This window comes from Mycteria americana, chromosome Z (assembly GCF_035582795.1).
Source record: "Mycteria americana isolate JAX WOST 10 ecotype Jacksonville Zoo and Gardens chromosome Z, USCA_MyAme_1.0, whole genome shotgun sequence".
Taxonomy (NCBI): domain Eukaryota; kingdom Metazoa; phylum Chordata; class Aves; order Ciconiiformes; family Ciconiidae; genus Mycteria; species Mycteria americana.
This window is the reverse complement of record NC_134396.1, coordinates 68,393,058-68,420,518: the sequence shown is the minus strand read 5'-3', so window position 1 is coordinate 68,420,518 and position 27,461 is coordinate 68,393,058. Positions and strand designations below refer to the sequence as shown.

Here is a 27,461-nt window from a genome sequence, read left to right as displayed (position 1 = left end):
ATGGGGGGAGCGATGCTTTGCACAGTTCTGTTTTATGCCATTAGGTCAGGACAAGCAGGCAAAAACGAAAGCAAGGGAAAAATTCAGAATGCATTAGACACCCTCATCACTACAAACGAGGGAAGCCCAGTTTCATCCACTTTAATGGGTTAGCCACTAAAACGGCTTCTGGGTGAGACGAGTGATGCGTCCTCTCACTATGACCGAGTTTCCCCACATTTTGTGCATTTATCGGAGACGTGAGCTTGAGTCGGCACACTGAACTGATCCTGGTGTTTCAGCTGGCTTTCGGGAACAGATCTCTACCTTTGGCAGTCTGCTCTCCCATTCTAAATTTAACCCCTGCTAAGCAAAGTACGGCACCTAAAAGTGTCCAGGAACAGCGCTTGCCTTTCAGCTACTGTGTTAGCACCACATCCTGCGTCACTGTGGCTTACAGATTTCTATATAAATAGCCTCTGAAACCACAAAAAAGAGGACTATCATACTATTTTGAAGGTTGCTCAATCTGCATGTTTTTGAGGATGTGCCTCCTTTGACCTCTGGCACGCAGTTTGTGCCAGTGTCCCCATAAAGGAGTGTAGATTTTGGCTAAGATAAAAAGGAACAACAATAATGAAGGAAAAAAAAAAAAAAGGCACCAAGCCTTCTCTTTCAGTTCGCTCACTCCCACCTACTCATAAAAGAGCAATTGTATTGCAGCAGAATACTGAAGTACTTTCAATGCCAAAACTGGGCTGATTCCCAGCCACCTTCATCTCTTTCAGGGGTGTTCATGAGAAGTGCCAGACAAAGGTCATTTAAATCCAGACCCTATCTACCAAGCAAGGAAGGAAGAGGCGTCAACATTGCTGCTTTCTCTGTAGCATGCCTCGACCGCAGCTCGGCTTTGTCCTGGGTCTTCTGCTGCTGGGCATGAAAGAGCCGTCTCTGTTCCCACCGAACTTGTGGCCTCTCTAATGAGACGGCCAAAGACGACAGTAATTATCTTCTGCTGTCACCTGTCTTCAGACTGAGGGCGAAGCCAACTCGTCTCTCGCAGCGACAGAGAAGGCAAGCTGCTGCGAGGGCAGAGCTGGCGGCCAGGCTCACGCAAGCACTCCCCACGGACCTGCCGGAGCGTGCTGCTTCTGCAGGGCAAAAACTTGAAAATTCTTCCCTTTTAGCACTCTCTGCTTGCCAAGGACTTCAGTCCTCAAGGGATAAGGGATTTAAATGCCATTCAATGTAAAATCTTTGGCAGTTGAAAACGAAACCGTCTAGAAGTTTTTAAAATACAAAAGACATCTTAAACAAGTCTCTGAGATGCAGGCTGAGCCAATCTGGTAATAATTCACATCTCCATTATGTACGGCAGGGCAGTACTTTACTTTTTAAATTAACTACTAGTAACAGTTCGATCAGATGTGGCAGATCAGCTACGTACAGTGCAGGCTACAGGCAGAAGATACCTGTGAAAGCATTTGCTTCACACTTGGAACGCCTGAGACTGCATGCAGAGAATGACAAAGCAGTGGCATCCAAAAAGCAAGTCTAATTTGTTCTGCGTGCTCTGAATGGCCCTTAGATCCATCTAATCCCCTCCGATTGATCCTGACGCTATGCCCACCAGCCACATCTGCACGGCACGCTGCTTTGCTCACTCCGTGGGAACAGGTTCTAGATGCAGGGTTGAGCTCTCTGCTCCAAGAAAGCGGACAGCATATAAGCAGGGAGCCAGCCATCAAAGAAACTGTAACTCCACTGACTTCCAGGAGCGGTTGTAAAAATAGTCGCAAGTGGTACAGCTGCATTGAAAGCAGGCCTCTAAAAGAAAAAGTCTCCTCCATACGCTTTCTGTGGAGGAGTTTCTGCAAGGTTATCAGTCCTCAAATGAAGGTCTTAGTATGTTGAGGCCATCTACTGTATTCCATCCTTCTGCTTTAAACAATAGAGGGTTGCGATCATGGATATAGGTTGCAAAACAGAAAACCTAACTAGCATAACACCAGCTGCTGTTCCCCCCTGAAAGAGGAACTGAAGGACCAAGACTGCTACCAAACCATAAAGGCAGTTTCCAGCTGGATTACCTGCAGCAGCTGCACAGGTCTGCAGCTCACCTATGGGGCTGAGGAGACAGCAAACTGACGGACTAGCAGAAGGGGTGAAGCAGGGCCATGATGATTAAAAAAGACACTTCCTCAAATTCTTGCTGCCAGCTTCTGAATTGCTCCATGTTACAAAAACCTACAGCACCAAGGAGACAGGCTGTGCCCACCGGCATTGCTGAACGGTACCAGCACATGCCCAGGAGGCAGAACCTGGGGACACAGGAAATACGTTTTATTGCAATGCCAGCTAATTAAAGCACCTACACCGGGTACTCCTCCTCCAGCACACACCCGAAACAGTGCCTGCAGGATCATTCAGATGTTTTAATTCAGCACAACTCACAGTAGTTTAAGTCAGATTATTTTGGGATAGACACACTGATATATGCATTTGCAAGATTTCTGCAGTTGTTTTTTTAGCAGATACTTGTGGGCTTGCACCTAAAGCAAATGGGAAACTGCATGAGATAAACTGAGACCTTTGAGGCAAAAGGCCCTCCACTGAGGCATTTTTGGGTTAAAAAAACCCAAAAAACAAAAAAGCAATTAGTACATTGTAAGCAAATCACTTGCAAAGTCCTTCTACTCAGCAAAGTAATTGCTTCCAAGAAGTACCTCTGCTGCTCTAAATGAAATGCACAGCTTTTCTTCTTCTTCAGAAAAGAGTAAAACCCCCTAACCATTCAGCAACACACTGAACGAAGCCAATCAGAGCTGACCTCATTTTCTTTTAAAATGTTTTAACAATGAAAGGAATATTGAGGCAGCATTGAGGTAAACTCCAACACAGCAGCACCGTGCAGGGGAGGTGCATAAAGAACGAGCCCCGATGCAAACTCAGATCAGCCTTTGCTGGACTTCATTTAAAGGTCCTGGTGATACTTGCTGGCTTCTCACCATTTTTCTGCAGAGCTCAGAGCAGTGGCCATAACAAAGCCAGGCTAGCAAAATTAGGGATGAATACAGCAAGGCAGAGAGGCCATTTCAGTGCTGTAGGAAAAGCCCATGCCTCCAGCTTCTTGTTTTTAATAGGCAGGCTTTGTAGGCTGGGGATTGATCACAGCTGTGTCTCAAATAATAAAGAGCCAAACCAACCAGCACAACAAGCGTCAGATCTGCTGGGTTCTTACTAGCTGTTCTGCAAACTATGAAGGGAAGAGAAGAGCACAGATTTTCTGTCTCTGGTACCTTCTTGGAGAGGCAAGCAAGAAGGGATGAGTCCCCTTGCTCGTCCTCCAGAATTAATCAGCATTCAGCTTCCTTAGTCACCTGGTGATGCCACAAACATTTTTACTGGCCCCAGTGCTCTCTCTGCTGTCCTGCCATCTAAACCCTGATATTGTAACTGTGTTCATTAATGCTCTATGTGCATAAGAATACAGGGCTGGAAACAGGGTAACGACCAGGGAGGTTTTACTGGAAGTTTGATGATCCCGTGGTACTTTTAGCACATATTTTTCTGAAAACACTCACGGTTTGTGTTTATCATTGACTACGCTCCTGCCTTAAACAGCATTTATCAGAGAAGGCACATGCCAAGTTTCACCAGCTGTAATGCTTTTAAGGATGCAGTGTTGGCGCACGCAATGAGGCTGAACATGGTTATGGGTGCAGGGCAGGGAACGTGGTCTGGGCAGGACAGACTCTTCACTCCCTGCTAATTTCCCTTCATCAGCGTTTGGCTGATCTTATGTCTGAAGCCGTCTGAGCGCGTTGCAAAGCCCGCAGCGTTGGGACCCCAGCGGAGCGGCTTGGGTTGGCGAGCTCCGTGCTGCAGCGCACAAGACATGGTTCCTGGTTGTGGTTCAGCCGCCCTCCTCCCTTACTGACAGAGCTTACGCCTGGAGTTTGCTCTCCTCCCGCCTGACCCACAGCCGGAGAAGCCTGCACCAGTGCCTGAACCACGGGGGTTTTGCAAAACCCGAGCTGTGCATGCCTGGGAAGGGAATGAGCGAGAACGGGGAGGTGGGGGAGCACCGCTGGACCCCGCTTCCCTTCCTACCCTCCCCAAACCAGGAGAGTTTTGCCCCAGGAAGTCATAAACAGCATCACTCTGTCTCAGACAGTGCTGGCTCTTGTTTTTTCTCCAAACTGGCCAGGGAAGCTCCCTTGAAATTAAACCCTGTTACTGTTGCCCATCGCTGTGACTGTGCACTGGCATCGATGCTCTGCATGTTACTGCAACTGGCTATATGCATTCATAAAAGAAAAAAAAAAGAAGAAAAGAAAGGTTCCTGTAACTGATCCACAGCCTGGATGTTCCTCATCTCCTCCTCCTTATTCTGCATCACAGTATAACACCTGTATTCATCGGGGTCACTTTGGGCAGGAGTTCAGGGCTGATGGGAGAGGGTTGAATGCAGAGATCTCCCAGGGTTCAGTCATGGCTGTCAAACACTGCTGCTAGCAGCAGGTCTGAGCTTGAATGCTGCTGCAATGCAAGCATTTTGAGTGGAAAATTCTGTCATTCACAGTAGATGGTACAGGGTGCAGGCAAGAGAAAACACATCCAAAACCAAGGAAATGAGTTTGTTTGCAAAATGCAGTACAGAGTCAGGAGGCTTTGAGATAAGCAGCAAGATGACCACATACGGTACAATGAGCACAGGGAAAGGGAAAGGCAGAGGGAAGTATACCAATGCCTCTAAGAGTGTTGCATGTCACTGCAACAGATGCATGGAAACGTTTACAGATGCAACTTAAAACTTCATGTTTTCCCCAGAAATGTTCTATCGAGACGTGTAAAACAGATGAAAAGAGACAACCCCACAGCAGAAGAGGGCCATACAAGACCTGCCACCTCTCCATCCTTCTCCCTAGCTGCGCTTTCTGAATTTCGTGACACTACGGAAAGTTGTCCCATTAAGCCGGCATCACAAGAGCATGAGCTGTCTCCTTCCTCTGCGGAATAACTAGCAGCATAAACTTGCTGACAAAACCCTTCCTTGCCACAGTTCTTAGGTAATTTTTCTGGGAACATTCATACTTAAAGCAATCTGCAACACGCTAAACAGGAAGTAGGAAAGGAGTGCAAATTAAGGAACGGTACTGATGTCTCTCTCTGGCTCATTTAGCACTGCATGGCTTTTCAAAAGCATGCTGTTATCACAGGGCTAGAAATTATTTAATGCCACTGTGGCATTGTGTTTGTGTTGCCTAGCTTCCAGGACATCTGTTCTGGGTTTGTTTTGGGTTTTTTTTGAGGAGTGGTGAAAGCAAAAACACCGGCGTGCTTCCATGCCAAGGGAAGTGATGGGACTCTCTGGGAGTCCTTGCTGGAAGATGCCCTGGAGGGACCAGGAGAAGGAGCCGGAGCAGCCTCCGCTTGTGGCTTCGCCAGAGAAAAGGCAGAGCAGTTCGCAGGGGTGCCCCAGGGAGACTCACGGCCCTCCTCTGTAACGCTCCCTGGCACGGTGGCATTGCCTCCGAGCCAGAAACCTCGCTCACTGGAGGCAGACCCAAGCCCCAACCCAAACTCTCTACCCCAGCCATCTGTTGGGGCTCAGAGACAACGGCTATGACCAGAATTTGAGGGCTTGTCTTCCCAGTGCAGACCCACCACCTACGCCAACATGTTTTGTTTTTTTGTTTTTTTGTTTTTTTTTTTCCCTCCAGCATTTGTAATAACCTGGGGATAGGACACAACTGGAGGCAGTTCCTGCCAACGCATCACGTGCAGACCAAAGGCAGGTTTATCAGCTCTGGAGCGCTCGTGAACTCTAAGCGGGTCCTGGAGCCAGAGCTGACGCGGCCACAAAGAGGGCAGCCGCGGTCACAGCAACGCGGCATCCCCTGGAAACACCTCGCACCGAGGGCACGGACTGCAATACGCGTACCCGCCCTTTAATCGCAAATGATGAAAATAATCTAATGCAAGTCCTCTCCATCTAAATTAAAGAACAATTCATACATGAAGTAAGCTACCACATAATTAAATATTTCCAGATGTTTCTGTTGCTCATATCTCTCGTGCTGGTTCAGGAAGTTTCCGAACCTATCGCTAGCCTAGCAACTCTTCTCTCACAGCTCTTTAAAATGCTGGCAACGTGCCTGTCTTTTCCAAGCACTTCGTGTTTTATTTTCTTGGGGCATGAAAGATAGAGGTGTTTAAACAAAGAAAATATACGTCCAAGGTTCCAAGCATGTGGACTTTTTTTTTTTTTTTGAAAGTGGTCAGTCCATGTCACAGAAGTGGAGGAGATGGTTTCAAGATGTGGTGACATACATCTCTTGTTACCACAGATTGCAGCACACGCAGAACTCCACCGTATCACTCTATTGCAAAATGCTGCCTGCAAAATTGCATACATGCAGCTTTACAGGCAATTATAGTAGGATATTAGTGCCTTTTCTATGCACTGTACTAGGACTACTTTCTTAAAACAAAAAACTTAACTCTTTAAAACAGTATCAGAAGCCTCCTCTTTGTGCTTTTTTGTTTGTTTTGGTTTCTGCTTTCTTACATACATCTGAAGAGATGCTCAATGAAATTGCTGCACCCAGCGGACATTTCTCTTTTCTCTTTGAAAGCAACAGCAGCAAAAAGAGGCAGTGAACTTAAACTTCAAATGAAAAGAAGGATGTCAAAGCTCCTCTCATAAAACCTCTGGCAAGTGTAATATTTTCTTTAGTTGTTTTTGTTATTTTTTGGGAGATCTGCACTCAACAGTGCAATATGCAACGGAGACATCCCATAACTGACACTTTGCAAGATTCCCTCTACTGTATGAGTCAAGGGTAACTCTTGATAGTCAGCCTGTGGATGCAGGAGACCACTCTTAAAACTTTTGGGAGAAAAGCTTATTGTTTCAAAGTGAAGCGCATAAGATACAAAGCTTATGAACGGGTCCCGCTCACAGTTTTAATACATTTCATCACCGTTCTTTAAGGTCAAGGCCAGGTTTTAAAATCTGGTTCATGTCCCTGCTAAGATTTCACCAACATCCGCAGTGAAATCCCGGTGTTAACACAGCCAAATGCAGAACTTGTGCTTCAGCCAGCTCTGGATCCAGCTCCCTCCGTTCATTTTAAAATGGAGAAGGAGATGTTAGAAATTTGAGGCACTGTGATATGCACTGTATCCTGGAAAATTGCTATGTCTGTGGCTGAACATCCCTCCCAAAGGGAAATACTCAAACAGGCACAATTTCTTTCTGGATCAAGCCTTGACTGACCATTATCTCTGTGCAATCTACTTTTTCAATTATTGATGCTCAGTCAGGTCCTGAGCTTAGGAACTGGAAGTATAAGGCAACCAGGTTAAAAGAAAATAAAATAATTTGAAAAAAAGCATCTTTTTGGTGTCGAGTTTCCCAGAGCACTGAGGAGGGGTTACAGTCTTCCTAGAACAAGCAAAATTTTGGGAAGCCTCGAAAAAAATGTGTCCTCTGCACCTCGAACCACTGCTGTGCAGGAGGACCTGCCCCAGCCCTGCTCGGTGTCTGTGGGCTCCACTGGACCCCGAGGGGCTGCTCGAGGCAAGAAACCCCCCAAAAACCCCAAAATCTCAGCAGCAAGAGTAAAATTACCTTTGCCGGCCAGTGGCCGAGGGCAGTGGGGAGCGAACGCCTGCCCACCCAGCTGTGCCGGCAAGGAGCTCCGTACTCCTCCACCTTCAGTCAGAGAGATGAATGAACGAGAGGGCTCAGTGGTGAATATTTCATTGTACTATTTTCTAAACCTTCCAAGGGAAAAATTTTGAAGTCCCATATCCAAAATTAATGGGGGATTTTTATTTATTTATTTATTTTTTAATGCTTAGCAACTCCAAGTTTCTAAGGAACTCAGAATTTCTTCTGAATGTAAGCAACTTGCAGATAGGGCTGCAGGGTATGAAACAGGCAATTTCAGCAAAAACAAAAAAACCCTGAAATTTCAAAAACTAGAAAAAAATGTAAACAATTCAGCAAAAGCATTGTGAAATAAGAGGTCCCTGTTAATTAAATCATGTTTGCTTGTAAAATCAACATCCATATCCGTAAAAGAAATGTAAGAGGTTAAATCCTCAATGCACGTTACCAGTAACAAAGAGTTCGATTAGATCTACCCTTACGGTTTAAATACATCTATTTTTAATGCACGCTGGAAAAAACACGGCATTGCCACTGGCAAGGTAAAAATGCAACAAATGCTGCTTCCATTTCACATCCTAGTTCCAAAAACTCAGGAAAAAACATAACTTGCTCCTCACGCAGGAGTAAATCTCTATACGCTGGGTATTTGTGCCTACGACAAGGGTTTGCAGGAAGGTGGCTACGCTTTGTTTTCTGGAAATAGGCCTGGAACCGCTTTTCTGTGCCACCCCGCGAGCCAGGAGAGCCCGGCAGCCCGGTCCGGCTCGGAGGGAGCCGAGACGAGGCCAGCGGTGCTGCGAGACAGAGCGGTGCGGGCTGCCGTGGCCCCGCAACACCTCCCGCAGCCCACGCTCCCACGCACCGTCCCGCGGCGGGTGCCGCTCCTGCCTGCCAGCTGGACGGGGCAAGGCCACAGAGATAAGTTAGAAATAAAAGGGAACGGAGAGATGAGAACAGAGGGAGGGTGGGTGAAGCAGCAAAACAATTCAAATAAAAGGGAAATCTCACGGGAAGCGGCATCAATCACTGCTGTGTTCTCTGGAATGTGCCTAAAAAGGTCACATTTCTTGGGTGCGCACGGCTTTATACGCACGTCTCACGCTTACTCAGTGGGGCAAGCAAGGCGGCACCGTCCACCCGAGAGCCTTCTGCTCTTCAACACCACCACACAGCAGCACAGCGAATGCAGCACTCGGGTACTCCATGGATTAATAGACTGAGAGCTGAAGTGTTCATCTAAAGAATGCTACGTTAATTATTTCCAGTTAATTAGTTTGCTTTGTTTATTTAAATTGATCCCTCCTCACTCTAGACTGAACCAAGCCAAGCTTTTCTGCTGGAAAGACGGAAACCAGCACAACTCATTCCATGCAGAACACTGGCTGAACAGCCAAGGACTAGATGCTGATTATCCTCAGTGAAGGACCATTTTTAATTTCCATGGTCTACAGAAGCCATAGAGCCTATTAATCAATATGCACTCCCTTTATAACTTTTTTCTTTTGGTGTGACAACCATAGGAAGGACATTAAGCTATAACAGACTCTGCCGTTACTCTCTCCTTGTCGAAGGAGAGTAAATCCAAAATGCAAATGGAAGGCAAAGCCTGCCCACGAGGCTGAGCATCAGGCAGCAAGCAAGCAGCAAGCGATGACCCCTCGGTGCCCAGCACCCCTACAGCTACGTCCCACAACACTGCTTCTACCCAGGGCAAGGGGTAGCAAGGGTCTCGCTTTCTGGGAAACGGGTTGCAAAATGCACAAACGCACAACAGGGAGATGCAGAACGAGGTCGAGGGGCTGAGCAGGAGAGGGGGTTTTTGCAGGTGGCCGTTTCGTGCCCCTCCTGTCCCTGCGGTGCAGAGGCCAGCACCCTCCCTGGGGATGGGAACGGTGTGGGCAGGAGCCCCTGCCGAAACCTAGGGAGCAGGGACCAGGGCCAGCTGCCGGACTAACAGGGCTCTCGGGGAGTCTGCATCTTCTCTCCTCACCTGGGGCTGACAGGCTTTTTCAACAGAGATCTCATTAAGCCCCTAGTGTGCCTGAGAAAGAAAAAGGAAGAAACCCTCATATCTTCACGTCTTCAGAGTTAAATCCTGCAGATCACCCTACATGCTGGCGCCAGAACAAACGCAGAGTAAGTAAAAAGCCAATTTGCTTCATTCCTCATTTCGCTGTGTTGCATAACAAGCACAGACATTGAAGTAGTAATAAAAAAAATAACTGTGTCTCTTTAAGGAACAATGAATACACTCCACTACTGTATAGTACAAAAGATACTTCCGAAAGATGCTTTGTTGAAATAAATTCATAAATCTTCATGGAGCACTCACACAAGTTCCAGAAACTATGCCAAGCGTTATCAGAAATGCCAGTTTCTTCTGTATTTCACAGCGTACACACTGTACAGCTTCAGTGACCCAGGTACTGCATCTCTTCCACTCTCACCTAACAGTGAGAGTTATCTCCTTTTCTCTCATATGAATTATTGACGACTCAGCTTCAGAACAAGAATTTTAGTCAGCATACTTTCTTGGGAAATGATTCTTCAGTTTCCTAAATGCTGCTTGGTATGATCCAGCACACAGGGGAAAAAAAAAAGTAAACACTTTGCAAGTGTTCAAATTAACCTTACGGGTAGTCAACCTCTGAAACAAAATACAACACAAATTAAAATTCAACCAATTTGCCTATTCATCTTGCCTGAATATAAGTCTTTCCTTCCTGTTACTGTCAACCTTACAGTTTTGGCGGGTTTTTTGTTGTTTGGTTGGTTGGTTTTGTTGTTGTTTGGTTGGGGTTTGTTTGCTTGGTTTTTTTAGCCTCTACAGCTTGTGCACTACCCCACCATGTCCATCCTGCACATTAAGATGGGAAACCCTTTCAGTAACCCACCAGCGTCTGTGTGGCTTCTGGCAGCACGACCTACATTTCAGGTGATTTCTGGCAAGTCAGGTTGAAGACCTTCTTCAGAAAGTATCTTCCATGACCCTGAAAGGTACATCCATCTCAATGCAAACCTCTTTCTGTTTTCAACACTCAACACCTGCAACTGAAGTAACTTTAAAGGTTCATTTAGGGGCTAGTGCAGTTACCAAATGGAGATTGTGGCTTTGCTATGGCACATGCTTGAGAGCCTACAGCGGAAGAGTAGCTGACCAAGCAAGCCTTTTGCTATTTTGAAATTATATAAAAAGCTGACAAACCATACGCTTGAACTGAAGCAGCAGGTACAAAAATGGAGGCGTAACTCTGAACTATTTAAGTGCAGATCATGATCTCTCCATCTCCTCCACAGGTAGAAGGTAAGATAGAAATTTCTCAGTCTCGCAGGGAGGATGAGACTGAAATACCCGAGGATGGCACAGGATCACAAGATACTGCGTTCACCTCCTGCCTTAAGGTAGAAGAATAGCTTGTGGTCTCCTCAGACGCACTCCGCCGCTCCTCCCGGGAGCAGGAAGGGCAAAGTTTTAAAGTTGCAAACTGTTAATATGTGTTTGGAAACTCAAAAGGTACTTCAAACGAGAACTCCAAGCAATACATAGCAGTTGCTTTTGTGTGCAGCACCATGTAAAGGAGAGAGCTGCTGGGGAGGGGAGGCTGGATAATGTCAGTAGGAAACCCAGACAGAGCTGAGGCTTTTGATTCAGAAATTAAAGAGCCAAATATCTCTCTGCATTGTCATTACTTCAGAAGTCACCCGCTGGAAACTAAAAATACACTACTTTTTATAGGGTGGCAGGGCAGTCCCTGCCTTCATATTCTTTGGCTTCCATGCAATCCTTACTTTTCTTTTTTTGCTTGGGCACACGCATGGCAAAGGCAAGGGATCTCCTGGAAAATGAACTGGTCAGCACCGATCTCCGTTTCACTATTCGCCTCCAGAGGAGGAACCAGAACATGACAGTGTGCCCTGCTGACAGGACTTTGAACATCAAACACTAGCAGACACACTTTGCGGGTCTGCCAGCTCAAGACAAACAATTTTTCTATCACAAATTTCTGTTTTGACCTGTGCAAGCAGGGGTTAGAAACACCCACACATCATTCCCACCCTGCTTTCTACAGCGTGGTACGAGCAGACGGGAGTTCTTACGCATTTCTATTTGCAGGAGACAGGACTTTACTCCTTCAGCCTGTGCCTTTCCCCATCCAAAGGCTCTGCGCAGCCTGAAGTGACTCTCTGTAGCCCTTTGCCAATTAACCGAGAGCCAGGGGCTGTTTTACACGCCACTTAAAAGCTGACAGTTTCTTCCTGTGTATTGAAAGAAATGTATTTCATCATTGAGCGGTTGTAAACTAAAGGTAGACATCTCATTGCTTAAAGTACGTACCCAAACTCGTGGCTATGCTAGTAAATTTTTAATTGTAACCCACCTTTATCAAAAGTAGACCTCGTAGCACCAGCTGCTGATTAACAGGCACAACATGATTGACTTTTTAATACTGTTATTCACCAGACTCTTCACTCCTCACTCTGCATGCCAGCTGAGGAGATAAATAAAAAAAACAGCCTGTTCCTCCTGCGTTCAAGGTTTGAAATGAAATTTTTTTGTAGTTATGTAGAAGTTGTTCCTCCCAGTTCGTGGGAGCGCACCGAAATGCACGTGCAATGGCACCGGCACCAGAGCAGGGGGGCTGCGAGGGGCAGCGTGTCCCACGGGAGACCGGCAGGCTACACGGGGTCCCCGGGGCGGAACCCCGGGCTGTGCTGGGGTCTGGGCACAGCCGCTCCACCTCGGGAAGGGGAGCACTGCTTCCCCTGCACCCTCTTCTCGTGTATAAGCTGGATGCAGTTATGGTAGAAAATATGTCCTTACATATGTTTTGCTTTGATAATTAACAACGGTATCCAACTTTAAAAAAATCCAACACATCATCGCGGAAATCCAGTTACATACCTAAACCCATTTCATATATTTTAAAAAAATTTCCTTCAGTTTTCCTTTTATGAACGAGAGTTTTCAATTTTAGTTTGTTTAACGGAAGAAAGCAGCAACCATTCTACAAATACGCAATAGATTTACACAGCTTTTTTTTCTTTCTCTCTATATACACATCTTCTGCTTGGAAAATTCATCTCTACATTACTCCTTGTACTTCTAGAAAAATAAAAAGTGGGCACTTAAAAGCAACTTCAAACAAGGGAAGATGAGAATTATCAATGCCATATGTCAGAACAAGTTCTTTCTAAGGTTACATCAATATCAGAAGATGGGAAACAGCTCCCAAAACTGCTTTTAGGAGAACAAGGAAGGTGCGGAGTCCAGGGTCAGAGAAAACGATTTCCATGAAAAGAAGATAAATGCAGGAGCTTGGCAGCTTTTCCTGCTTGTAACAGCTAAATTCCCTCCCTCTTCTTCAGCAGACTTCTTTCACGAAGGAGGATACTTCAAAAACCTTAACTGTCCTTGCATATCTGTGGTTATATTAGCAAATTCGTACTCAGATACCAAATACTTTATTAAAGAAGGAAGACCCAAGCAGATAGCTCTTACTCCAACAGAAAGAAGTGCAACAGAAGCACTCTCTCTCAATCCCCCCAAACTTATCTGAACCTTTTTTTTTTTTTAAAACAACCTCATGGGCTTTGAGTGCTAATGTCAAGGAGTTACTATTTCAACCTACTGCAACACACAGAGGCTGCTCTCCTAACACCAGCCCGCAGCAGCAGACGGCCAGCCCTGAGGCAGGTATGTCTGGGAGAGTTTTACAGACCAAGTTCTTACTTCCCCAGATGCAGAACTTAAGGTCACCCTGCCCACAAACTCATCCCTGGGCGTTCAAACACCTCCTGGAAACCAAGTATTTTCACTTACGGTAGCAGCACAGACTGATGGAAAACACTTGAGCGTGGAAAAGAAATGCTTCAGACTTAACAAATGATGTCATAGCTTCTGAAGTCTCATGACCTGCCATACAAGCCCCGAGTCCTTTTACCTGCTCTCCAGGCACTGATGGGAAAGGATATGTGTCCATCAGCGGACCTGCCACATACACAACAAGCACACTTGGACATAATATCAGTGTTTCTTCATGTGGATACAAGGAAAATGAACTTCAGAGACTTTTTTAGGCTGAGCAAACTGGAAGGGCGGCACGAAGGTTTCCTGAATGAGAACTGGAGAAAGCATGGGGATTTTCTGTTGCTGTTGTTGCTTTCAGCTTTAAAGAAGAGCATCAAATGTGTTAGTGTGTGACAGAAACCTACTCATGGAACGGCTGGGAAAAAAAAGTTAAAAAAAAAGGAAAAAAGACCTTAGTCTTAAAGAAAAAAAAAACCCAGTCCACCTGTGAGCTCAGCAACAGCATCCCCAGCTGTATGAAATAGGAATATAGGAAAGTGTTCTGCTAATAAAGCCAGAACCAGAAGAGCTCAGAATCACATTTTTCTTTCACACTCAGGTTCAAAATACATTTATTAAAAAAATGCACAAACTAAGCCTTTTCCTTGAACACGCTTTTCATGCTGAGATTAGAAGGAGGGAGGCACGAAGGCTGTTGTCTGAAGGCTGTCCCTCACTGCCGACCATTTCCCACTCCGCTGACCCGCTGCTGTACCTCAGATGTTTCAGCAAGCTTTTCCGCTGGCAGTAACTTTGTGTTTTGACGTTAAAAGCCATAGTTTCATTGAAACTAGAAAGGCAAAAATAATTTGGGGTTTAAAATTCTATTCTTCTGTTTTGATGGATTACCCCCCAGAATACTTACGCACACTGCTCATGTGCAGTGAAGCAGCACACCAGACGGAGCACCACTTCTCCTCTCCCACAAAACAGCCTCTTGTTCTCAGTGTTTTCCACTGGTGGAAACAAATGATTGTTCAATGCCTCATTGAATGCAGTTTTGCAATGTGGCAAGTTAACAGCTGGCATTTTTGTTCACGTAGTTTCTCAAGCTGAGGTCTAGCTGTAAGTTTGGCTTAGCATTTGAGCGGTTTTTGCTGAAAGACGGGAAGGACAAACTATCTCAAAGATGAAAACGCAAGTCAGTGGCTGGACATGGACGTTACCCCAGATCTTCCAGACTGCAAAGGCTTTGCTTTAACAGTTACCAAGGTTGTATCAGTTTTAGCTGAGGATGCAAGAAATTTAACTCAGAGAATCAGTGAGGAAATTAAGCAAAACGTTTAGAACCAAACTCCCCATGCAACTATGTGCTTCCTAGAGGACAAAAATGTTATCTTGCATGCAGCCATTTTGTAAAAGCATTATTGTTGCCTCTTCCAAAGGATGGATTCCCATCTTCAGTTTCAAAACATTCAGCTCAAAAAGCCCAAGATCAGTAGGTCTTGGTCATGTGCTGACATTTTACATGTAAGTCTTCCTGCACACGCTGATTTTCAAATTTTTTCCTTGGTAACAATTTCTACCCTGCGCCTTCAGCTTTTCTCAAAGTTTACCAAGACCTCTGGATTGGAGCAAATGTCCCACAACATGTCCCCATCTCCACTATTTTGGAGAAGCCCAGGTTGATGAGTACTCACTCATGGATGTAGCACTGCTAAGTGGAGTCAGACGGCAGAGCGAGATATGGTACTAATTCATTTTGGTTTAGTGTGGATTTTCACTAAGCGAATTTCACTCCTCAGCCAGCAGTTTGTTATTTCACCTGGACCCGACAGAAAAGGTTGGATTCTATTGCTTGGGGGCAAGGATGTGATTTCCAAATCCTATTATTCATAAAGAAAAATAAAAATCAATTCCCTTGGCCTTGTTAAGAAGAATACCTACTTTTGCCATTGCAATTCATTTTTAGAAGCCTTTTGGAAACAAGAGACAACCTATGCAAGCAATTATAATATTTTTTTAATGTTTTGCTTAAATCAAAAGCTGAACATGAGTACAAACCAAGAACTACTCAAGGTTTATCCCTCTCTGGCCATTCTTAGAAGAACGCAGAGAGATTTCCTTTGCCCTTTTAATTTATTTCTTCCCTGAAAAGGTAATAAATTATACTGAAGTCAGGGGAAAGACTTTTATTAAACAAGGCCTCATTTCCATCATATGTAAAGGAATGGATTTACTAGAGGATTTTCCCCCTTCAAAAATAAAATAAAATAAAACCACATTCCTGCCTTGGGAAATGATGGAAGTTCCTCAAAGCACAGTTTCAAAGGATCCCAAATGAAAATAAATAATACTTATTCTTAACTGAAGGGGGAAAGAAGGGGGAAACTTCCAAATGGTTTCCCCAGGGTGAAGCAATGAATTACACAGGGATACCTGGAATACTTTAGAGAAAAGACAGTTACCAGGGACGTAACAGCTTTAGCTGGGGATACAATAAATTTAATTGGGAAAATCAGTGAAGAAATTAAGCAAAACATTCAGAACAAGACTCCCAACACACCTGACCAGGCTCCAGGTTCAGAGAAAGAGCTGCCTGGATCCAAGGCACCAATAACTTCTGCTTCAGCAAAGACAGCTTGCACGGTCTTGTTTTGAAAAAGAGTGCTACTTATGAAGTTTATCACACAAACAAACTGACCACAGTGAAATTACCAGATGCTGTGCTTCCTTATTCTTTTCCTTTCCAACATCCTCGCCAGCCAAGCAGTACTGGGAAGAGATTTGGTTTGGGGCTACTAGACAAAATTCAAAAAAAATCAATTGGAATTCATTTGCAGGACTATAAATGACAATAAAAATGATCAGTGAGTGAGATTTAGAAAGACAGATTAAATGTCAGAGAGCACACATAGTACTGCTTTTACTAGCAGCATGAAAAAAACAAGCAAGAAACATCCTATGCAAGTCCAAAGGGTCTTAAATTTTTAAGACACACTCCAATCACTGCATAATTACATACAGATTACAGTTTAGATCCTTAGCAAGTTTTCATGCCTCCATTATTTTAACTGAAAGCAGAAACGCATTTTGCTGATGAAGTGTAACTGATTTTTAAGAGTTCTTTGTGAAAATTTGTCTTCCTTTTATAAAACAGTGCTAGATCTAACATAGTAACCAAGCTATATTTATCAAGAAAATAAGAATATAGACATTTAAATGTACAAACATAAAAATATTAGTCCACTCGTTATGGATAAGAGATATCATGAAAATTCTATTTTTTGTTAGTAAATCTGAATGATTTAACAATGAAATCTTCTAAAAATATAAGCAATAATATGAAGACTTCCATTCCGCTTCACCTACTTGCAAGCCAAATGTACACTTTTTTTTTTTAAAGTCAATACCAAAATGTCATTAAGATGCATGGGGAAAAAAAAAAAAACAACAAAAACCAAACCACCCAAACCAACCCACATTACAAGTAGTAACAGCAAGCCCTGGAAGTCACACCCACCCCAAACTGTATGTGTCATTTTCCTCCAAGGAAGCTTCTGAGGAGCAATCGCAACTACTCTTAAGGACTCCCACTAAGAAAAGAGAAAGAAATCCAAGCCATCAAAAATCCTGTAGGATAAGGTGCTATTAAAAAAACCTTATAGAGTAATTTTAATGAAGATTTCACGTCTTCATGCAAATATTTGATGATACAGCTTGAAAGTATTGCCATCATGCTGCAGCTCTGAAAGCACTTATTATAAACCTTCCCTCTCCATACAATGCTAATAAGAATTAATCTTATAAACTCTAGGAGGAGCGCTCCATTTAGACTATGGTCATCAGCCACTATTTCCCAGTTTACTCGACTGTGGGTTAAATTCACAGTTTATGCACTTTTAAAATATACTTATCTAAAAAACACTGGGACTGCACATAACTGCACCCTGTGTGCTAGAACAGAAAGTCATTGATGCTCAGACTCGTATTGCCAGCGCCAGTTCCAGAGTTTATTGCCCTGTTTTTCCGTCAGGACTAAATCAATACACAAGCGACATTACTGTGACGCAGGGGTCAGGCAGGGTTGGTGACTCTGAACGAGCCCCCCATGCTGGCCACAGGGCAAGCTGGCATTTATGGCTTCACACTCCCCCACTTCCAGAGAAGAAGCTGTGAAATGTGCTGCTCTCATCTGAACGCCAGCCTGATCTCCCTGCCCAGCCCAGCTCTCTAAGGAAAATGGAGTAATGTCAAGGAAAAAACACAAATGGATGCTGCTCTTCTCCAAACAGGGCCACCGCTACCTGGTGGAAGGACATCTCCAAGCTAAGACAACATCCTCTTTTTCAGTCATCTCAGGGAAAACACTGCTGGAGATCTTGGCTCTTCACGCCAGCAGGACTCCTCAGGGAGGAGGTGAATAGGTGAAGTTGTCATCTTCCAGTCGCAGGGCTCAGAGTTAAACCCTGGCCTCTCCAAAAGATCCTCTTACCAGTTGCGTTGGGCGACCAGGGCTGATGTTTGCTTTGGCCCACCAGAATAACTTCCCATGGGCAGGGAAGGTCTGCCCAAGTTCATGTGATGCCATAACCAAGCTCTGCCTAGACAAGAGCATCTTCATCTTGGCCCACAACCGCTTACTTGGTAACTGCTGACATATAGTTAATAAGGCTTAGGTAGCTCAAAGCCTTACAATTTAGGGGCTGATGAAGATGGGCCATGCCAGTTGACCACCCAACACTGCATGGGGGATATGGAAATAAAGACATGCCTCTGGCAAAACACAGGGTGCTGTCATTCTGGTTGTAGCACTATTTCACAGCCTTTTTATTTTCTACTGAAAAATCAAGTGCTCTTACTGCATGAGGGGAAGAAGTGGGAAAAGATGCAGACTGCATGCCAGAAGAGACAGCGTAGATATTGAAAACATCTTCTAAAAAATATGCATCCACAGAACTTCATGTTTTTGATCTTGGAATGAAATGCTGCATATCAATCAGTCACCCAGAAAGGTTAAAGTTATCAATAATACACTTTATTGATTTGCTTTAACTGTTTGGTTACAGCATATGTTGACACTCGTGCATTACCGTAGTCCTTTGCTGCTCTCCATCCCCATTTGGTACCTAGTTGTGAAAGAAAAGCTACAAAAGTACAAAAATAAGTCTCTCCTGCAATTCATAACTGCGGCAGAAAGAGAGGGCAGGAAAAAAGCTGTTGCTGAGCAGTTCCACCCTTCCAGATGTTTATATTGTACTTCCAGATGTTTTCCTTGCATTTATTGCTTCTTTATAATAAGCAAGGGACTGTCTTCAAACACAGTGAGACTCCTTTAAATCAGAACAGTTTATACAAAAAGAACCTTCATTTTTTATCTGTGCCCAGATTAGTTTCCAAATCTTAAAGAATGAACCACCTTCCTCCAAACAAAGTGGATGGTTTTATAGGCGGGAAAGGCCTAAGTGTCTTTTTAGTTCCCAGGAACATAAAGGGTAAGCAAACACAACTTCATTGTTTGCTCTCCCTACGTCCTGGGGGCTAGCTGTGGTGCTCAGCTCAACAGGCATGCCTCATTTTGGCCAAACACCATTGAGAACTCACCCAACACAGAAGGCTAATTGGCAGGATTGATAAAATACACATAAGAAGGGTTGTTCCTGTTATTATTTAAAATTCAGTTATAAAACCTCAGTATCATAATCTCACAGTCTAACTTCTAAATAGAGAAGAATGCCCAAAGATGCATATGGAAGTATAGGGAAGAGTTATCCACATTGTAAAAGCTAGAGCTGACAAATTAAGGATGGGTGTTTAATCAGCATTTAGGCACCAGAATACACAGGCTAACTTTCCAACAGTAACGACCTAAGCCGGTAGTTATCGACAAATGCAGGTCTATAAGAACCTCTAAAAGACCCTAGCCTTTCATGACTTATTCCAGGCCATGGAAATCCAGAGCAGAGCTAGTTTTTGCAGCCCTGAGCTCTGAAATCCTTTTTCAGTGCTTTCACTGCTTCTTAAAACAGTAGTTAAGATACTGTCATCCACTTCAGGGCCAAACCTGCATTTAGCCCAGCCAAATGCATTCAGCGTCTAACTATGACCTCCACCAGAAAAACAGTTTAGCTTTGTCCTTAAAAGTAAGACAGGAAAATGTGGAGGATGGAAGAGAGGATGCCGACTTTCAGCTGTTGTATCTGCTAGGTTTCTGCCTGTTCCCTTGATCGCTCATTGAAACATAACACATGGCGGTGGTGAAAGGCAAAGTGTCACCGAGCTGCAAGCCAAACCAGACCCGATTTTGTGGCGATGTGCGGTACACAGATCAGTGCTGCCTTAGCTCCAGCGCAAAGGAAAGGCATGCTCTAGAGAAAGAGCTTTATGTTCCTTGTTACTTTCGAAAGATTTCAAAAGCAGCCTTGTTAAAAAAGGGCTCAACTATGAAATCACTTCCTTCTGTTTAAAATATTTTACTCAACGAAAAAAAAAAAAAAAACACAAAAGGGCATGAAAAGGAAAAAGAAAAAAAAAAAATCTGTTCTCTGCTTTTGCCTTGTTCCTAGGATTCAGCATCCCACCCGCCCCGTGGGATGACGCAGTGTGCCAGATCCCGACCGCTCCAGCCAGCGCGTCGGGCGGCCGTAGCCCTCCCCGCACAATCGCCCTCTTGTCCGAGGCGGCTGGCCTCGGCCCCGCACATGCTGACAGCATCGCGGCCGGGAGGGCTGCACCCCTTCGGGGCGGCTCTTCTCCTCCTGGAGCGAGGCAGCAAGGCGCGAGGAGCGCAGGCGGTGTTAGGCAGCTAACGAACAAGAAGCTCTTGTGTTAATTTCCCCCGCCTCCTGTCCCCCGAAACGTAGCGTGGATGGGGACGGGAAAAGATGATATTCTGCTTGCAGCAGCGAGGCTCTGCCTGGGAGTACAGCCAGCAGGACGACTTCAGGAAGACGCGTTCATGGAAGTTGAAAAGTCAAATGAACAGTTCATTGCTGCCCAAATCCCAAGGGGGTTACTCATGGCTGAGCAGCATTTTAACAAAGATCCTGAGATGAGGACTGGTTTGTCTCCCTCTGCCAGTGCTCACAGGTTTACTCAGACTCTGTTCTTCCTTGGTTCCCGAGCCACCCTCCCTCTCCTCCAAAACGGATTGCCTCCTCCTGGGTAAGTGGGCTGATGCACACCAGCTCCCTTCCCCACCCAGGTGTGGGGCGGGAGGGGAGGGAGAGGGATCTTAAGAATAAACTGCAACACTTCCTTTCCCCTCCCCACCTCCAGCAAAAAGTTTGTTTCTGCCTCAAACAGCAATGTATTATCCTGATCTGCACCATTAACAAAGGCAGGGCGTCTTTTCCTCTGTGTTATTGAGGTTCACTGATGCAGAAAAAGCCAGATAGCATGAGATAAGCGTTCAGCAAGTTGTTCCAGGCAGCCTCAGACACCCAGCTTTTCTGCCTTTCCCAAAGCTGAAGCAGATAAACTTGCAGGACTATGCATTGACTACCTTTGCAAGAAGGCATTCAGGAAGTACGACACTTGAAATTAAATCTTCTGCTTGCGAAAACTTTAAGCCAGACTTGCAAGCAGACTGCAAGCAGTGCCAGAGCACCAGGACACCCGCCTGATCAACAGGCTGACCGCACCGTCTGCTCCAAACTGAGACATCGCCTAACCAGCGCTTCGAAGCGATGCTTAGCTGCTGCTTTTTTTTTTTTTTTTTTTTTAGAACCACAAAACGATCCTCCATTGGAAGTGCAAATTCAGTAATATGGGACGGCACTCAGAAGCTGACGGCAACTCATGAACTTTTCCCATGGTTCAGCTAGCACCCTGCTTAACACCCTGATGTACGAACATTTAACTTCCCAAAAGCCTCTGTGGTTGCCCCCACGCCTGCTTCTTGGCTTCAGGCTATTTTTTTTTTAAATTACTATTTAAAAAAAACCCCCACAGCTGTTTCCCAGCCATTTTTATCTTGCAGCTGTGTCTCACAGGTGATAGGGAGGTGAAAGTGTCCCTGCTTCTTTACACTATAGCCCTATGGCTGACCTCCTCCAACCAAAGAAACCACACTGCTTTGGGAAAAAAACCAGAAATTAAAACCTCTTCAAAATAATACTGAAGTGGGAGATCCAAATATAGGATTAAGAGTGTCACAGCCTGGGAATGCCTTCGTTTTCTTCAAAAAGATTTAATAAAATATTAGCTCTCTCTGTAAATGGTGTTTTATGCAGATTAGAAGAGGTGCTAAAACAGAGTGTGTGCACGACACTGAATGAATTTAACTGCACCGGTAACAAGAAATAAGGTCCTGTTTGAATTTTGAAGAAAACTTCAACACATGCTGAAGAAAACTTCAACATGTGCTACCTGCAGTCCTGAAATACCTTACTCCAAATAGCCCCAATGAGGAATCAGAGACACTACTGAACTGCATTGGCAGCTAAACTTGAGTCACCTTCAGTTTGGCTAATGCTACTCAACCTCTGGAGCTGTTCCACTGTACTGGGTGGCCTGTACATCTTCCCTGTGAATCTCTGTTCATAGGAGAACTACATAGTGCAGTCACTACCTACCCTTCCAGCTGCATACATACCTCTAGTCCCATACATGCTTGGGTTTAGCTGCCATGTGCTATTTATTCAGTGACTATTTATTTATTCCTACAACTCTGCATTGCACTGGTATAAGCGCTAACTATTTCCCACCCACTTTTTTTTTTTTTCCTTTTAAGTCTGAGCCAGTCTTCCACCTCACAGGAAGTACTCCACTGCTGTATGAACAGCGGTCCATTCAGGAGGGAAAACAAGGATCTATTTCCTAAAAGAAGACTACAAAACCTGAATTTTCTTTGTGTTCTTAATCTCATCTTGCCTTCTGCGAGGAGGATCACGGAGGTGGGGAGGGACAGATTTCCAAACCACCAGGCAGCCAGGAGAGGTTTTACCCACCACTACAGCCTCCCCTTGCAAAACTCTCCCTGAAGAGCAGGACATGTAGGAATACGACTTATCAATGGCTGAACAGGTTAGTCAACTACACAGTTCATATTCTGGTTACAAAGCTAATCACTAGGTCAGAGAGCAGAATGTACATTCTTAAACTAACATATGTGTTGACACAGTGACTCACATCAAATCTCTGCAACTATTCTGCCGTGTTTGTGCTGACAGTAACTGCTAGAAAGCAGAAGTCACGGTGTAAAGCCATGGAAATCAGGATGTCAAAGCAAGAACTGGGGCTAAGTTTTGGGCTTTGCAGACTGTACAGTTGCATTTATGGACTACTAGAGCAACTTCACGATGCAACAGGGTACCAGGATGCCAAGAGACCTGTGTACCGTGCTGGAGGACCTCATGGGTGGGAACACAGACTGGGACAAGGAGACAACCAGCACCATTCCTGCCTGCCTGCCTGCAGCGCTTTGTCATCTGCAGCAACGAAGCGCAGAACAAACCGCACCGAAAATCACCAGGGAATGGTACCCAGTGTCCAGGCTGTGCTTTTGCCTAAGGAAACTGAGAGCCCCAGACAAAAACCAAATACAGCCATCCACAGAAAGACAGGAGCCTTCTGACTCCAAAGTGTGTCACGATATTTGCCTCGTGTTTCCCTGTTTTCCAAGCCCTGAAGCTTAGGCACCTCCTGAGCAGTGTGCTTAAGCACACCAGTGCCTCACATGCTACTTTTCTGTATTAGCAAACTGGCAGATACTCAGATGTGCCAAACATCATAGACCCGAGGGAACTGTACATGCAGTCCAGCTTAACACACAAAGTGTTTTCATCAATAACCTGTAGCCCCTCACTGTTATCCAGACATGGGAGCACTGCCTGAATACACACACCTTTTGAGTGGCAAAAAGGAGACAAGAGGTACTTCAGTGGAAGATTGAGCCTTCCCTGTACTATTTTAAGGTTGCAGCCATTTGGCATTTTCAAAGACAAAAGGGCGAACATTGCACAGGACAGGCTGCTACAACAGGTTTTAAACCTGCATTGCTGCAAAAAGCCACCACCTTACATCTGGAGGTCCTGGATTTTCATCAGTTTCATGTTACAGGGCTGAGTGACCAAGTCTCTGATACCCACTTCCATAACTAAACTTGATAGTCCCAACACAGTAATGAATGCTGGGGGTTCTCATTGCCCTCACCTCTTCTAGTGTCTTCCAAATGCTGCCAACCTCCCAGAAGCTGGACATGCATTACTGAAATCACCTGATAAGAAACACAGCGGGGAGAACAGCGGAGGCAAAGGAAGCACTTACCAAGCACAATGACCACAGTCTTCAGGAGGCTCATCATGGTGTCCCGATTCCTGCGGGGTCCAGAACTGTGTCTGGACATTCTCATAGTCCTTTGGCGGACGTACCCAAAGATATGAGCATATAGGACCACCATGACCACAAAAGTGACCAGGTTGAAAATAGCCCAGAATACCAGGTAGGAGTCACTATAGAGCGGTGCCATGTTGGAGCAGTGAGTGATATCACAAATACAGTTCCATCCGACACTTGGTATGGCGCCCATGACGATGGCCATAGTCCAGATAACAACAATTACGACCACCACTCGCCGGTTGCTCATCCGAGTATGTAGCTGCATTCGGAAAACTGTAATGTGCCGCTCAATAGCGATGGCCAACAAATTGGCTACAGAGGCTGTCAGGCTAGTGTCAATGAGGCCCTGACGAAGAAGCCAGGTGCTTACAGTCAATCTTCTAGTGTTGGGCCCTGTGTTGAACATTAAGTAAAAGTAGGCCAGCCCTGCAAAAAAGTCCGCAGCGGCTAAGTTGGCCATTAAGTAATAAATAGGAAAGTGGAATCGGCGGTTGACATAAATAGCCACCATAACCAAGAGGTTAGCCAGCATTATGAAGATGCAGACGGTAATCCCCAGTCCCATTACAAGCTTGCTGACAGTGTTCCATTCAGTGGCTAGATATTTTCCACTTCGGTTATAAAAGAAGGCGATGGTTTCATTGTAGTAGCACTGTGGTTCGCTCATGGCTGTGGACTGAAAGAGGGGAAGAAAGAAAAAAAAAAAAAAAAAAGAGAATGACATCAGAACTGAAAACATATGATTGCCTCCATAGACAAGACATGCACAGAGAGCGGGGAGGGGGACAGGAAGGGAACATGCTTCAGAACAAATCTATTTTTTCAGACCAAAAGGCATTCCACAACTCGCAAACAATTGCTCTGAGCAGTCTAGTAACAGCAACCAGATTAGAAACAACCAGAAATGTTTCCATCTGCTCTGGGAGCTAGCACGATTTCTGAGATCGTCGTAAATTGCATAGCAAACGAGCTTCTGGCCAAGCAGACCTGCTGAAAAATTCACTGAGAGAGAAGGGCATGCAATTTGTAATTAAGAAAAGTTAACTCTATTACAGGACACCTTATTTACGTTATCAGTGCATACAACTATTGCTTGGCTGTAGCGGTGTTAAAAGAGCTCCTCAAAGAGGAGGAAAAGTGGATTACATTTCCCAGCAGGTTTTGACTCATTCAGGTCTCCATCAGGGGCATTCCTTCTTGTCCTGTCTTAAAAACTGGGAAGACCACCCTAAGTTAAGATCGTCAATATGCTCCAAGGCTGTGAATTGCCAGGGTCAGGAGCTGTGTCTGTCCATAAGGCATGAAGTGCATTTATAACCAATAAAAGCAGCATGCCACTGTGTTTCTATGAGCATTCTTCTTTTTCTATCATCCACGTTTCTAAACAGGGTTTGAAATACACCATGCTTTTAAGTGTAAACTCATCTGAACTGAGTTATTCCAATTTGAAATAGAAGGAGTGAGGCAAGAAATCAGAAAAGCAGTATTTGACTTAACTAGTGTTGAAAGTATCAAACCTTATTTCTTGCATTAAGTTTTATTATGGCTGTGGCAAGGAATACATGATTAATTTTCCTTGCAGAATATTCAGCTGAGCACAGCTACGGGTGCAACAAACCCCATACTCCACCAGAATGTAGAAGCTTTGCATAAAACTTTTGGCTAACGTGAAAATTCTTAATGAGATTCCATCCTCAGTTATAATCAATTACTCAAGGTGCAATTCCCAAAAGGCAAACCTCAGAAAAAGAAACCCCTCTGAATAACATACTGGTTCCTTGTTTAGCATGGCTAACAACGAGGATGTAAAAATAATAATTAAAAAAACCAAACCAAGAAACTCATGTCAAAAAAGTCTCTTTCTAAAGAGACCCAGGAGAGCTGGCTCTGACACCCTGCTTTTACAGCTGTGAAACTCTACTGACTAAACTTGAATTTTTACAAAAAGAGGAGCAGTTTTAGCAGGAAACCAGGTAACAAGCCCAACCAAAGAACAGATCAACAACACTAAAAGATGAGAATTTCTTCCCATTAAAACGTGCAAACAAAACCCCATGTTTTGGACAGCTCCAGCCATTCTGCAGGAAATGCAACAGCTAACCTAACCTTCATGTTGAAACCAAAAATGTACAGGATTGGGAAACAGAATTAGTAATTGGACTTGAGTGAAAATAGTCTGGGATAAAGATTTCCTTAGAATTACCCAAAGCTATTTCTGTTTCCTTTCATTTCCCTCTGTTTGTCAACACAATTAAGCTAATTCCAATAAAGCAACATACAAAACTTTCCGCCTATATCCCAAATGCATTACATGACATTTAGATTTACGTTAAAGAAAAAGGTCTTTTTAGAATTATTTTACCTCCCAACCTAAACATTGATGAGAAACATTTGCAGACCCAGAATAATAAAAAGCTAGAGTAAACAGTATTTCTCAGCACAGTGACTATAAAACTTTTATTGTTCCTCTAGGATACATCGCCTCTTAGGTTAGAAACCTTTCAGCCTTAATTATTTAAGAATTTTAAAAAGTTCTCATGTAGGATCTCTCTGTTGCATAGAAAAAACGATTTATAAGGGCTACTTAACAAAGGGAGACCTAGCTACAAGACATCTGGCTTTAATTCTTTGGTTAAAGACTGTGTGGTAATAACAGGTCAAGTATAAGAACCCTTGAGGGAGAGAGGAAGTCATACGAATGAATTAGTGGCCCTTATAAAAGCTTGCCAACATCTGCATTAATTATGTGAATGCCCCGAGTTTTTGCTCGCTATAGGAATATCTGGATGCAGTCTTACAGTCTGAATTACAGAGGAGGTCAGGACTCCAGAATCTAGTGGACTTTTGTGATCCTGAATAAATTCTCTCTTTGTCTATATATTTGTCTATCTAAACTTTTCTTCCAGATGGCTGCTGCCCATATGTAACGATTCCTGCTCCACTGTTGCTCCTGTGGAGAGAGGCCAGCTATACCTGGCAGAACACGTATTTTTAATTCAGAAATTTAAGATGTGGTAAATACCACTTTTTTCTTTCTTTTTTTTTTTTTGTGTGTGGCTTTGTTTTGGGCTTTGCATATGGGCTTAGAATGTGAATTATCCCCCCATTTTCTAATATCCTCCCCAGCCTTTTCATATGAAATCTGAAACAAGATACGATTAAAAACAGCTCACTGTAACATTCACTGATAAGTGCTGTGCATTTGTCTTATTCCAAAATGCCAAGCCAGGGCTGAATGTATGCAACGCACATAAGAGTATGTAAAATGCTACAGAGTCAGACTTGTTAAATTCAAAAGCATGACAGCACTTGAGTAATCCTGGAGGATATCATGAGGCTCACTGGCTTCTTCTCTCGTTTTGAATACACAGGAACAAAACACTCTGTTTGCATAAGGGATTTTTGAGAAGTTTTGTTTTTAGGGCATGCTAATCTAAAACCTGGGATCTCCTTTAAAAGCAATCTTTTCAGTCCCAAGGGAAAGAGCAGCAGCAGAAGAGACAGTTTGCTGACAAAAGTTCAAACAGGGGACTTCCAGACGATCAGCTTTCTCGGATGCCAGTGTATATCCTACAGGAAGGTTTTGACCTCCCAGGTCATGAACATACAAATCCCAAGGCATCGCATTTACCCGTGATGCTGCTATCTGGCTGGAAAGGCTCAAGCAGG

General features: G+C 44.3%; 1 protein-coding gene across 4 annotated transcripts in view; it reads right to left on the bottom strand.

Annotated features, from left to right (window-relative positions):
• LPAR1 (lysophosphatidic acid receptor 1) overlaps positions 1 to 27,461 on the bottom strand; it is a 73,833-nt gene that overhangs the window by 13,025 nt on the left and 33,347 nt on the right. For all 4 annotated transcript variants that reach the window (XR_012779012.1, XM_075527181.1, XM_075527180.1 and 1 more), the window contains exon 3: positions 23,721 to 24,468. Coding sequence is in view for 3 of the 4 variants with exons in the window: in XM_075527181.1 (XP_075383296.1) it covers positions 23,721 to 24,468 (748 nt within the window). In the remaining variant the exon portion in view is untranslated. The remainder of the gene's footprint in view (positions 1 to 23,720; positions 24,469 to 27,461) is intronic.